At 42.3% G+C, this 12,567-nt stretch overlaps 1 protein-coding gene across 1 annotated transcript in view; it reads left to right on the top strand.

Annotated features, from left to right (window-relative positions):
• LOC115464377 (vomeronasal type-2 receptor 26-like) overlaps nt 1-12,567 on the top strand; it is a 46,494-nt gene that overhangs the window by 20,589 nt on the left and 13,338 nt on the right. Inside the window, exons 4-5 of the mRNA XM_030194763.1 lie at nt 10,796-11,023; nt 12,320-12,446. Coding sequence (XP_030050623.1) covers nt 10,796-11,023; nt 12,320-12,446 — 355 coding nt within the window. The remainder of the gene's footprint in view (nt 1-10,795; nt 11,024-12,319; nt 12,447-12,567) is intronic.

The following is a 12,567-nucleotide window of genomic DNA, read 5'->3' as shown; positions in this document are numbered from 1 at the left end:
GCGGAAGGAAGCTTGTTCGTGGATCGTTCTTAAGTTGCGCGGCAGTGTATTCCAAAACTGCGTGCTTCTGTGAGAGAAGGTCGACGCGTGTAACGTCTTATATTTCAGGCCCTTGCAGTTGGGGAAGTGAAGGTCGAGGAAAGTTCGAGATGATCTTTTGGCGTTCCTGGGTGGTAAATCTATTAGCTCAGACATGTAGGCTGGGGCTTCGCCGTGAATGATTTTGTGAACTAATGTGCATACTTTGAAAGTGATGCGTTCCTTGAGTGGTAGCCAGTGTAGTTTCTCTCTTAATGGCTGTGCACTTTCATATTTTGGTTTTCCGAAGATGAGTCTGGCTGCTGTATTTTGGGCTGTTTGAAGTTTCCTCAGTATTTGCTCTTTACAACCTGCGTATAGTGAGTTGCAGTAATCCAGATGGCTGAGTACGAGGGATTGCACTAGGCTGTGAAAGACGGATCTTGGGAAGAATGGTCTTATCCTTTTCAATTTCCACATGCAGTAGAACATCTTTTTAGTTATGTTGTTTGCGTGAGTTTCGAGTGTTAGGTGGCGGTCAATAGTGACTCTAAGGATTTTTAGTGTTTCTGAGATTGGAAGGTTTAGGTTTGGTGTGTTTATAGCGGTAAATTCCTTTGTGTTGTATTGGGAGGTGAGTATCAGGCATTGAGTTTTTTCTGCATTTAATTTCAGACAAAATGCATCTGCCCATGTGTTCATGATGTGTAGGCTTTGATTGATTTCATTGAAGATTTCGTTGATGTCTTGTTTGAAAGGGATGTATATTGTAACATCATCAGCGTATATATATGGGTTGAGGTTGTGGTTTGATAGGAGTTTAGCCAGGGGGATCATCATTAGGTTAAAAATGGTTGGTGAGAGGGGTGATCCTTGTGGTACTCCGCATTCAGGTGTCCATGCCTTAGACGTGGTTGAATGTGATGTGACTTGATACGAACGTAGGGTTAGGAATCCCTTGAACCAGTTCAGGACATTTCCTCCAATGCCAAAGTATTCAAGTATGTGTAGCAGGATTCCGTGGTCAGCCATATCGAAGGCACTTGACATGTCAAATTGTAGAAGGAGTATATTGTTGCCAGTCGTAATTATTTGTTTAAATTTAGTCATAAGGGTGACTAATATTGTTTCTGTGCTATGATTCGACCGGAATCCTGATTGGGCATCATGCAATATTGAGTGTTTGTTTAGATAGTTTGTGAGTTGTTTAGTTACCATTCCTTCGGTTATTTTGGTTATTAGTGGTATGGATGCTACTGGCCTGTAGTTGGTTATTTCGCTCGTGCTTTTCTTTGTATCCTTAGGAATTGGGGTGAGTAAGATTTTTCCTTTTTCTTTTGGGAAGAGTCCGTTTTGTAGCATGAAGTTTACATGGTTCGTTAGGTCTATTATGAATTGTTGAGGAGCAGAATTCATGAGGTTATTTGGGCATATGTCTAGTTTGCAATGGGATTTAGCATATCTTTTGAGAGTTTCGGAGATGAGGTTTTCTGATAGTGTTTCGAATTCGGTCCAGGTTCTGTCTGCTGGGTATGTTCCTTCTTCTGGATCTAGACAATCTAAAAGTGTGGCGTACTCAATAGGGCTGGCGGGTATTTTGAGTCGTAGTTGTATTATTTTCTCTTTGAAGTATTTCGCAAGGTTGGCAACGTCTGGTATATCTTTGTCGTTGTTTGTAACTGGTGTGGTGTCTAGCAGTTTGTTCACAAGGTTGAAGAGTTTATGTGTGTCTTTGTAGTTTGGTCCTATTATTGTTTTGTAATGTAGTCTTTTGGTCTGTTTTATGGTATATTTGTATTTTCTCCGAAGTAGTTTCCAGGCATTTAGTGTTTGTTCGTCTCTCTTTTTGTTCCATTCTCGTTCTAGTTTCCTGACTTGTGTTTTAAGTTTTTTCAGCTCTTCGGTGAACCATGGATTTGCTTTTTTCCTGTGTAATGTTCTGGTTTGGATTGGGGCGATTCTGTCTAATGTTGTTGTACATAGATCGTCCCATTCTTGGAGGAATTGGGTGGTGTCAGCGTTTGTTGACCATTCATTCTGGTAGATCTGTTGCCAGAATATTGTGGGGTCTATTTTTCCTCTTGTTGTGTATGTTGTTCGCTCATGTTTATTGATTGTGTTTATGTGTGTTTTTTGCCAACAGAGAAAGACATTTGCTTTGTAGTGGTCTGACCATAATGTAGGTGTCCATCTTGTGTCAGTGAGTATGATAGTTGAGTCCAGTTCAAATTTGTTTGTTATAATATCTAGTGTGTGTCCTTTTTTGTGTGTTGGTTGCATGTTGGGTTCTTGCAGGTCCCAGAGTTTTAGGAATACTTTGCATTCTCGTGTGCTTGGTGAGGTGTCATCTTCTAGGTGTAGGTTGATGTCTCCTAATATAAGGATGTTTGAGGCAGATTCGCAGGAGTTCGAGATGAAGTCCATGAGTTGTGCTTGGGAGTCTTGCCATTTTCCTGGTGGCCTGTAGAATAGGATTGTGTTAAGGTGTCCTATTAGGTTTGGGTGATTAATTCTTGTCGATGCAATTTCAAGTTGTGGTGAGGTAGATTCACCCGTGATTGTGATGGTGAATTCGGGTTTGTGAATAATAGCTATTCCGCCTCCTCTCTTTTTTCCTTTTCTTGTCCAGTGGGTGATTTTGTAATCTGGTGGGCATGTTTCTAGGATGGCGGGGTCTGTGGGGCTATGGAACCATGTTTCTGTGATAAATAGAAGGTCTAAGTTATCTGTGGTAATCCAGTCTCGTATGTCTACTGAGTTGCTTACTGCTGATCTTGCATTGATGTATCCTAGTTGGATTGAGTGGTATGGTTCCGTGGGGGTGTTCGATGTATTTATTTTTATTAGTTGTCTTTTTCTTCGGTAGTTGAGTTTGTTGTTGTTGTTATTTTCTTCTTTTTGTCGGTGGTATTCATATCCGGAGATTATTCCTTTTTGGTTGTTTATTATGTCTTTGGTTTGGTGGGTTGTTGATAGTTTGTACATAGGATTGGTGTATTGTGAGTGAGTTGTTCTGGATATTCTTTAGGGTGGGCATTGTGTATATATGAGTGCTGTGTGAATTGTGGGTAATGGGGTTGTTGTTATCTGGGTTGTGGGCTGTGTTTGTGTGTATGAGTAGGGAGAGACAGTGGATGATTAGGAGTGTTTTACTGGTGTTCATTTCTATGTCTAAGGCGTTGTGGCAGACATTCAGCTAGTTTACATTCATGCGAATTAAGCTTACATTTGCGTTTAAGCTTGGCAGTCCAAAGCGAGGTAAAGTCTACATTTGCGTTTGAGCTTGGCTACAGTTTAAAGCGAGATAAAGCTTGCATATGCATTTAAGTTTGGTGACAATTCAAAGCGTAGCGACAATTCAAAGCAAGTTTGGTAACAATTCAAAGCTTGGCAGCAATGCAAAGCAAGGCTAGCCTGCAATTGCCTTTAAACATAAAGTGGTAAGGCATTTAGAAGCAAAGCTTAGAAGCCAAACAGTATGAGTGTGAGTTTGAAGGCAGTATTGCAAAAAGGTAGTGTTGCAAGGCAATAGTGCAAAACGCAAAAGCAAGCAAGTAAGGCATTTAGAAGCAAAGCCCAGAGGAAGAACAGCATGAGGGGCCCCTAGTCTGCGTTTGAAGGCAATATTGCAAAAATTAAAAGCAAGCAGGCAAAGGCTGTATCATAAATCAGAAGCAAGCAGGCAAAGCAGGCAAGTCAAGTGCGGCCTAGTAGCTGTGAGAGCCGTTCTCATCGGGTCTCCAGTGCCCACATTCAGTCAACAGGATCTCACCCAGCCTGGCCTCATCACCCTCGGCAGTGTCTCCGGTTTAGGGATCCACGGGCTGCTGTTGTTTCCGATGCGCCTGGATAACCTGTGGCTCGATGCTCTGGTGAGTGCCCGGATGCACTGCGGTTCCGTGTCTCGGCCAGTCGCCGCCCCTCGTGTCGTCGAGCAGCCGGGTGGCGATCCTGCGATGGAGGTCTCCTCGGGTCATGCGGTCGGCGTCTCTCCTCGGGTCGCAGGCACGTCACTCAGACAGCTTCCGTCAGTCTCTGGTCGCCCAGTCAACCGATCCGGTGCGGTCTTGGCGTGGCTGGACTTCCGTCCGGCCACTGGACTTCTCTCTGGTTTCGGATCAGAGTCAGGCCCCAAGATGGGTGAGTGGCTGCGCTTGGCCCCTACTTCTCGGCCGTTCTCTGTTCGATCGCCGCAGCTCAAGGCCTCTGACTCGGTTGGATGCTCAGCTGGAGTGCCGATCCCCAGAGTCGGGCAGTTGATTGCCTCATGGCCTAAGATCTCAGGTCGCTGCGAGTCACCGTTCCGTTTCGTTCTTGGCTCTCAGCTCGTGCCTTACGATCCTCCTTCGCTGCTCCCGAGCAGGCGATCCCGTCCCGTGGAGGTATTCCACCTCCCCGTGTGCAGCGGGTTTACTTCGATCGCGATCTCCAGTAGATCCCAGCGATCCTCCGCAGAGGTCCCGTCTTGGCGTCCGATCAGGATGATAGAGTAAGCCAATTATACTAAACTAAACCACTTACAGACGTTGCTACAGAGAAAGCATTTGCAATGTAGATGTCATCTAGCACATTGCATCTACATTACTATCCACATGTGGATGAAAAGACTACACTGTCAGAACAGGTTGACATTTGGAATACACACTTCGCTAAGAACTTAGAGAAAGTGGCACCACTAAAAAAGGTCTTATGCCCCACTCACAAACGCTCACCTTGGTTTTCTCCAGAACTTCGGATCCTTAAACACAAATGATGGAAACTGGAAAGGAGATGGCATAAATCTCGCCTGGATGAAGACAGGCTAAACTGTAAGAAGCGCATGACAAAGCACCGCCATGCCTTAACAGCAACAAAAAAACAATATTTCTCTCAATGCATTGCACAGGCTGCCAATTCAACCAAGCAGCCTACTGCAACCCCCACAACAGAACCAGCGTGCCCAATCTAAACTGAACTGCAATGATTTTGCTGCATACTTTGCCAACAAAATTAAAGTCTCCACCAGGATTTACAAGCAAACCCACCCAGTCTCCAATCAGTTAATCAGGAGTGCACAAACTTGCCCCCTCCTGAAAGAGACAGATGGGACATTTTTAACCCAATAACAAGAGGAGAGCCTTGTCAAAATCCTAAGAGACCTTCGACCAGCTACCTGATCCCTTGACCTCTGCCCATCAAAGACAGTGCAGCAGGCAAGTATGGGCCTCATAGAAGGTGCCACAAAAATTATGAATTCCTCTCTTTCTAAAGGGCAACTAACAACAGCATTAAAAAGGGCAGTGGTTCACCCTTAGCTAAAGAAAAGCATGCTAAAGAAAAACAACCTTGGCCAGGACAAACTTGAAAGTTACCAGCCAGTATCCAACATCCTATTTCTAGGGAAACTTATAGAACAAACAGTGTGTGTTCAACTCAGTGACTGGCAAAAAGAGAAAAACTGGCTAGATCCATGTCAATCTGGATTCAGAACCAGTTATGGAACAGAAACAGTCCTCGTATCCCTACTAGATGATCTTCACAGAAACTGAGGGGATCCACCTCGGTGTTAGTACTGCTAGATTTCTCAGCAGCTTTTGACACTGTGGATCATGATATCATGCTAGCACGACTCACAGAAACAGGTATCAATGGGACAGTACTTGCTTGGTTTAGATCCTGTCTATCAGACAGGCAATAATCCATAATGTTTGGCAGCAACTCATCATCACCATGGGCACTTACCTGTGGGGTACCACAAGGATCGATACTGTCACCTATTCTGTTCAATATCTACCTCAAGCCACTAGCTGAGCTGTTTCGGTCAATGGATACTCAGTTCTACATCTACACGGATGATGTGCAGCTACTCATACCCATTGAACCTGACTTACCTACAGCCCTGAATAAACTGATTACCTGTCACATCTGTGGCCGTGACCACCCTCAGCCTTACCTTCTTTCTGGGGGTCAGCAGCTCTGCTGGCTTCTGTCTGTGTTTGTGTTTGTCTTGTCTCTAGTCTCTGGGCTGATTGCTTCACTAGACCTCACCTGTGTGGGCTATGCCTCTCTAGGGAGCCAGCATCTAAGATGGCTGCCACCGGCTCTGTGCCAGCTTCCAAGATGGCTCCTGCTTGTCTTTCCTGTGGGCTCACTTCCTATGTGTGTCAAGCCTCTCTTTGAGTTCTGTGTACTTCCTGCTTCTGCCCTACTGCTGGTGACTCATCAGTGAGAGCCTTCATAAGGAGGTGCTGTGCTTGCAGTCAGGGCCTTTGCATAAGTGTTATGCTCTTAGGCCAGGTCAGGTTAGTAAGTGTCTGCTGCACTACTGCTTAGCCTTTCTCTGGGTTCCAGCCCAGCTTCACTCTGTGTCTGTTGTCTTCCTGTGGGGGGTTCCTCCCTGCCACTGTGTGTCTGTGGACTGCGGGTCCTTCCTGGCTTACCCTGTGTTTGGGGTGAAGCCTCTGTTCCTGGCTTACCCTGTGTTTGGGGTGAAGCCTCTGTCCGTGTTTACTCTGTCTGTTCTCCTATCTGCCCAAAGTCCCTGGGCCTGATATTCCTGGTTACTCTGTTTGCTCTGCTGCCTGCCCAAGACCCTTGGCCTGTTATTCCTGCTTTGCTCTCGTTACCCTAGGTCCTGCCTTGCCTAGCCTGTGTGCCTACCCTGCTTGTATATCCTGAGTGTATATCCTGGATCCTGGATCTGTCTAGCTAGTGTGTATTTCCTGGGTGGCTGTTCCTGTATCCTGTCTCCACCTAGCTAGAGGGTTTACCCTGTGGGTATTCCCGGATCCCCGTTCTGCCTAGTGTGTATGCTGCCCTAGCCCTTGCTCCTGCTAGGCTTCTGTACGCCTTGTGTTCCTTGGTCTGTCTTCTGGGTCTTGCTAGTGGCTGTGCAGCAGCACACTGTCTGTGTTTAGTTCCCAGTCTGGTCTCCCTCGTGTTTTCTAGACCCAGGGTGGGTCCTCTGGTTCTCCAGTTCCGGCCCTGTCCTGCAAGTCCTGCCGGCCGCCTGCACTTCGGAGCTCAACTCCGGAGGAACGGTGGCTAAATGCATGAGAAGCTGTTCCTGTTTCATCTGTTCTAGTTGCCTGCCTTGTACTACTCCAGTCCAGAGTTCCAGTACTGCTCTTCTGTGTTTCCAGTCCCGAGGTGGTCTTGCCTGCCGCTGCCACTCCTCGGCAGTGGCCCAAGGGCTCAAGAACTCCAGTCCTGCCTCGAGGACCTGACAGAATGCCAAGGCCCTCGAGAACGCAACATTACCTCTCTAACATCAATTCAAAAATGGGCTAAACACAACAAACTATGCCTGAACCCAAGAAAAACCAAGCTTCTCTGGGACCCTAACACAAATAGACACATAACTGATATCAAAATCTATTTTTGGGATGTACAAACTCCCCCTCAAATCACAAGTCAGTAACCTTGAAATACAGTTAGATTCAACACTTACTCTGATTCCCCAAATCCAAGCAACCTTCAAAAGCTGCTTCTACTATTTGTGACAACTACGCTGCCTCTCTCCTTACATCGAGAAGGTAAATCTTATCCCAGGTGTGCATGCCATGATAACATCAAGATTAGATTACTGTAATGCATCCACAAAGGTCTGACTACAAAGGGCCTGCTCCAGTTTCAATTGATTCAGAATGCTGCAACAACTTCTTTGGCTACCAGTACAATACAGGGCTAAATGTATGTCTGATCTTCAAGACCCTTAAAGTAAATGACCACGTTTACCTGAAGAATAGGATGATCCTCTACACACCTCCAAGGACACTAAGGTCCTCTCAAGGACTATCATTAACCATTACTCTCTCCAAAAGACATTACATGATGTGATACCCTCAAGCAAGCCTTCTCCGAAGTAGCTCCCACACTGTGGAATGCACTCTTGGAAAGGCTCCGCTTAGCACAAAACTATCTCTACTTCAGGAAGCAGGTGAAAGCTTGATTCTTCAACTAGGCCTTTAATGAAAGAAGTAACTAACTTGTTAGTCTCACTCACACATACAAGGAGTGACACGGGCTGCACATACTGCAGAAGGACATGCTTATCCACTCCTACCCTAGCTGAGATAATATTTAACCATCTCTCTGACCTCACATGCAACTTTTTAAAAAATTAGTCACCTTATTTTCTAATTCCTGTTACTCGCTTACCTATCTATATGTTCCATCTTTGCTTATACCCTACACTGTCTTTTAAAATGTTCTATTACGTATTGTGTTGACATTGTAATACTTTGTATTGTTATTTGAGTATTTTTACTGCTGTAATTGCCTATTGCTTATGTTTGATTTATTCCTTGAGTGAATTCCTTCAAAAAGGGAGTAAATAAATCCTAATAAATAAATAAATACATCTTATGTTTGTTTATATATTTTTGTAGTTTTCCCAGATCTACATACAAGATAGTTTTGTTAGCATGTCACAAGCATTCTCAGTGGATAAAGCAACCCACATTTTGCACCCAGATCTTTAAGATTAGCTTTCATATTTAACAAAAAGATTTACACTTCAGAGTGGTTGTTTAAGCAAGATCAGGTACAATCAATACCTTCTTACCTTTAAACAGCAACCGTTTTTAAAATGTTGACCTATTGTTAAAATCCTTCAAGTGTGGTAGTAATGCAGAACTGTTTTCACTACGGGTCTTGGATGTCTATTTCCTGTAAGCAACCTAGCGGTCGCTTTAAGTGCTCTCTATCTCTTTCCAGATCAGGTTCAAAGCAGAATTCCAGAAAGTTCAGTAACCATGCAGTTAGAAATGCAATCCCATCATTTCCCTCAGATAATTCTGGTAAACTCAGGATTCTGATGTTACCTCTTCTGCTTCTGTTTGAAAGATCTTCCAGGTCCAGTTGTAAATTTCTGATCTCGGCTTCATTTTTTCTTGCTAAGTTGCATGATGTGTTCCAGGTTGAGAGATTTGTGCTCTAGATCATCTATTTGGTGCTGAGAAATATTTAGCTTTGAATTTAAATTTTTTTTTAGCTCTTTTTGCATATCTCTGGTGAGCTCTAACTACATTTTAAGCATGTCCATAAGCGTCTATATCTCGACAAGGACTAGTTCTTCGGATTTAGAGTTCTTGGACTCAACCATGATAGAAAAGAAGGGATATTATTGGTTGATATGTTTGGTGAAAAAGTCAGCTGTTTTCTAACAAAATGGTCACTGTTGCTCTCACACCAAGCTTTTGTCTGGGCCAAGCTCCCTAGCTCTTCCTCGTCATGAACATTTTGCAAGTTAGAGGAGGGTGATTGTCAGCTCAGTTATTTTACTCAAGTAAATGAGTATTTATCCATGTAAACTGCTTTGACAATCACCCTCAATATTTCTAGCTTGGTCTCTCTCTTTCTTTTCCTTTCTTTCTCATTTCTCTGTTTTTATTTTTCTTTCATTCTCTCCATTTTTTCAGACTGTGAAATCTAAATAAGCAGGTTATTAGAAATAAGATTTTAAATATCTGATTCTTGTATAGCCCTCTCTCTCTATTTTTTTTTATATTTTCATAATAGCATATTATCACCTGGTATCGATATGTCAGTGATTCACATCTGATTGTCCTGTTTTTTCAAACACTGTTCAGTCTGGTATATAATGTGATAAGGGATTTTAGGATACAAATGGACAAGCACCTAGCACATATTAAATATGATTTAACAGTGATTTTAAGATAAGAAAAAAGCAGGTATGAATCGCTGAGTGACATTAAAGAGAAATATCTATAGGGGAAAAAGGCAATAATAATGCCAGTAGTATTCAGCACCTTTGGTACAATTCCCAATAACCTGGACAACTATCTAAACACAACAGACTAGGGGTAGGCAACCATGGTCCTCGAGGACCATGATCCAGTCAGGTTTTCAAGTTTTCCACAACAAATATGCACAAAATCTATTTGCATACAGTGGAACCAGTACATGCAAATCAATGTCATCCATATTCATTGTGGGGATCTTGAAAACCCAATTAGGTTGTGCACCTTGAGGACTGTGGTTGTCCTCCCTTGTGTTAGGTATTAATAACTTTTCCAGCTGTCAACTTCAAAAAGCAGCACTACTTGGCACAAACCATATCCTATGATGATACCTAGGAACTGACATACTGGGTCAGGCCAATGGCCCATCTAACCCAGTATCCTGTTTCCAACAGTGGGCAATCCATGTCACAAGTACCTGTCAGAAACCCAAATAGTAGCAACATTCCATGCAACCATTCCTACGGCAAACAGTGGCTTCCCCATATCTATCTCAATAGCAGACTATGAGCATTTCCTTCAGGAACTTGTCCAAACCCTTTTTAAACCCAGATATGCTAACTGCTGTGATCACATCCTCTGGCAATGAGTTGCAGAGATTAACTATTCTCTGAGTGAAAAAAATATTTCCTCCTATTTGTTTTAAAAGTATTTCTATGTAGCTTTATTGATTGCCCTGTCTTTGTACTTTTTGAAAGAGTAAAAAAAAAAATCAATTCAATTCTATTCGTTCTACACCACTCAGAGTTTTGTAAACCTCAATCATATCTCCCTTCAGCTGTCTCTTTTCCAAACTGAAGGATCCTAACTTTTGTAGCCTTTCTTCATATGAGAGGAGTTCCATCCCCTTCATCATTTTGGTCGCTCTTTGAACCAATATCTAGAGATCTACATCCAGTCTCTAAAATCTTGTAGACTGTGTACAGAATTATATAATAATAATAATAATAATGATAAAGTTGAACAGAAATATGTTTGAATAATTTGACAGTTAACTTGACAGATAAATTCACTATTGAAATTCTAATTTTTAGCTTCATCATTATCTGAAGAACGTCCACTTTAAGAACAATCTGGATGAAGAGATATTTTTTAATAAGAATAGAGACCTGAACACTGGCTACAATATTATAAATCTGGTCCATCTACCCAATGGAGAGCTGCAACGTGAAATTGTTGGAAGTTATAATCCTTATGCTTCACAAGGGCAAGATTTCATCATCAATGAGAAGGCAATCGTGTGGGAGAATACATTCACCCAGGTCAGATTTAAGAAATATTAGAGAATGAGGGAAGACACTGGACCATGTTGCATCATGCATGTTATCTGCAGCTGTATAACTGGATTATCACAATTTTACATGATGCAAAAATAATAGAGGACTAGACCTTGCAAATAGGTTTTGAATTGATAAAGGCATGAATATTTATGTTCAGAGAAAGCTGAGGATAAGAACAATTCTGGAAGAGAATATTATAAAAGGTCAAAAAGAGACTAGATTAGAGAGAAGAAGGTCAGTTTTCAACGGAATCATTTGTCTAAGACTTAGCTAGATAGACCAAAGTCCATGAAAATTGCCTCAGATAAATATGTTGGTTTTTTTTTGTAGGATCTAAGGGATAAGGTTTTGGATGGTTAAAGTGGTGTAGAAGGATGGTTTGGGCTAAAGGGGCAGACGCGCAAAGCATTGATGTGGATTTCACACATTTTTAATATCCAAGCAATGCTAAAATGGTTTCATTGCAGGTATTAACATTTAAAAATATGTTAATGTGGTCATTTGGTATTTCTCGGCCAAGGGATACTTTTCACCAGGTCTGGGGCAGTGTAGAAGAGTTTGTTGAGAAGAGCAGTGTCTAGCAGCACCCCTTCTCTCTCTACAACCTGACTACCATTCTCTGGACTTTTCCAATAGCGTGGGAATGTAAAAACCACAGTGCATGTTTCAACCATTGCACATGTACAACATTATCAGGGAAGAGTGTACATTTTTTCTGAAACAGTGTGCCTTACTTACAAATAGTGTCCGCTCTTTGGAAACACAGTACACTAGTTCCAAAACATACACACTCTTAACGACATTGCCCTAAATAAAAATGAAGACTATTCAAATGAAAACAAAATATATAATGGTGCAAACAACATGGGAAATGAAACAAACAAACAAACAAACAAAGAAACTATTTTGTGAGCTGTCCATCCCTATTTCTGACTAAGCCAAGACAGTTGAAGGGGAGGAGGAGAAGAATATCATCTTTATAGCCAGTCCTTTACTGCTGAAAGAGATGCATTTTAAGTCAAGTTGCTGGCTCAGAACTGTAGTGAATTATTGAAAGAAAGAAAGAAGGGTGCAGAATAATTGGATGTGAACAGCTTAGTAAGGAGGGGCATTAATTTTAAAAGTAACCTGTAAAATAAGAAAGATCAGTACACACGACAGATTCAAGAGACTTGAAATATGAATTGGCCCATAGGTAGACAGATATAGAAACTTGCATTTTAACAATCACAGGTGAATGTTATATCAAATTATCCAGATTTTTCTTTCAATACTTAGACACCTCCTCAAGCCAAATGCAGTGAGAGCTGCCCTCCTGGGTTCATGAAATTAACCAGGAAAGGAGAGCCCATCTGCTGCTTTGACTGTATTCCGTGTTCACAGGGAGAAATCTCAAACCAAAGTGGTGAGTGATGTCATGTGACATGTCAGTGACTGTGGGTTATTTGCTATGGTGCTCATTTTTAAAAGAGAAAAACTTCTCAAAAGTGGCACAACGTGGCAGACGGACATTTTTCTTGCCAAAA

Source organism: Microcaecilia unicolor, chromosome 3 (genome assembly GCF_901765095.1).
Source record: "Microcaecilia unicolor chromosome 3, aMicUni1.1, whole genome shotgun sequence".
Lineage (NCBI taxonomy): Eukaryota > Metazoa > Chordata > Amphibia > Gymnophiona > Siphonopidae > Microcaecilia > Microcaecilia unicolor.
The sequence above is the reverse complement of the archived record's forward strand: the minus strand, read 5'-3'. Positions and strand labels throughout refer to the sequence as shown.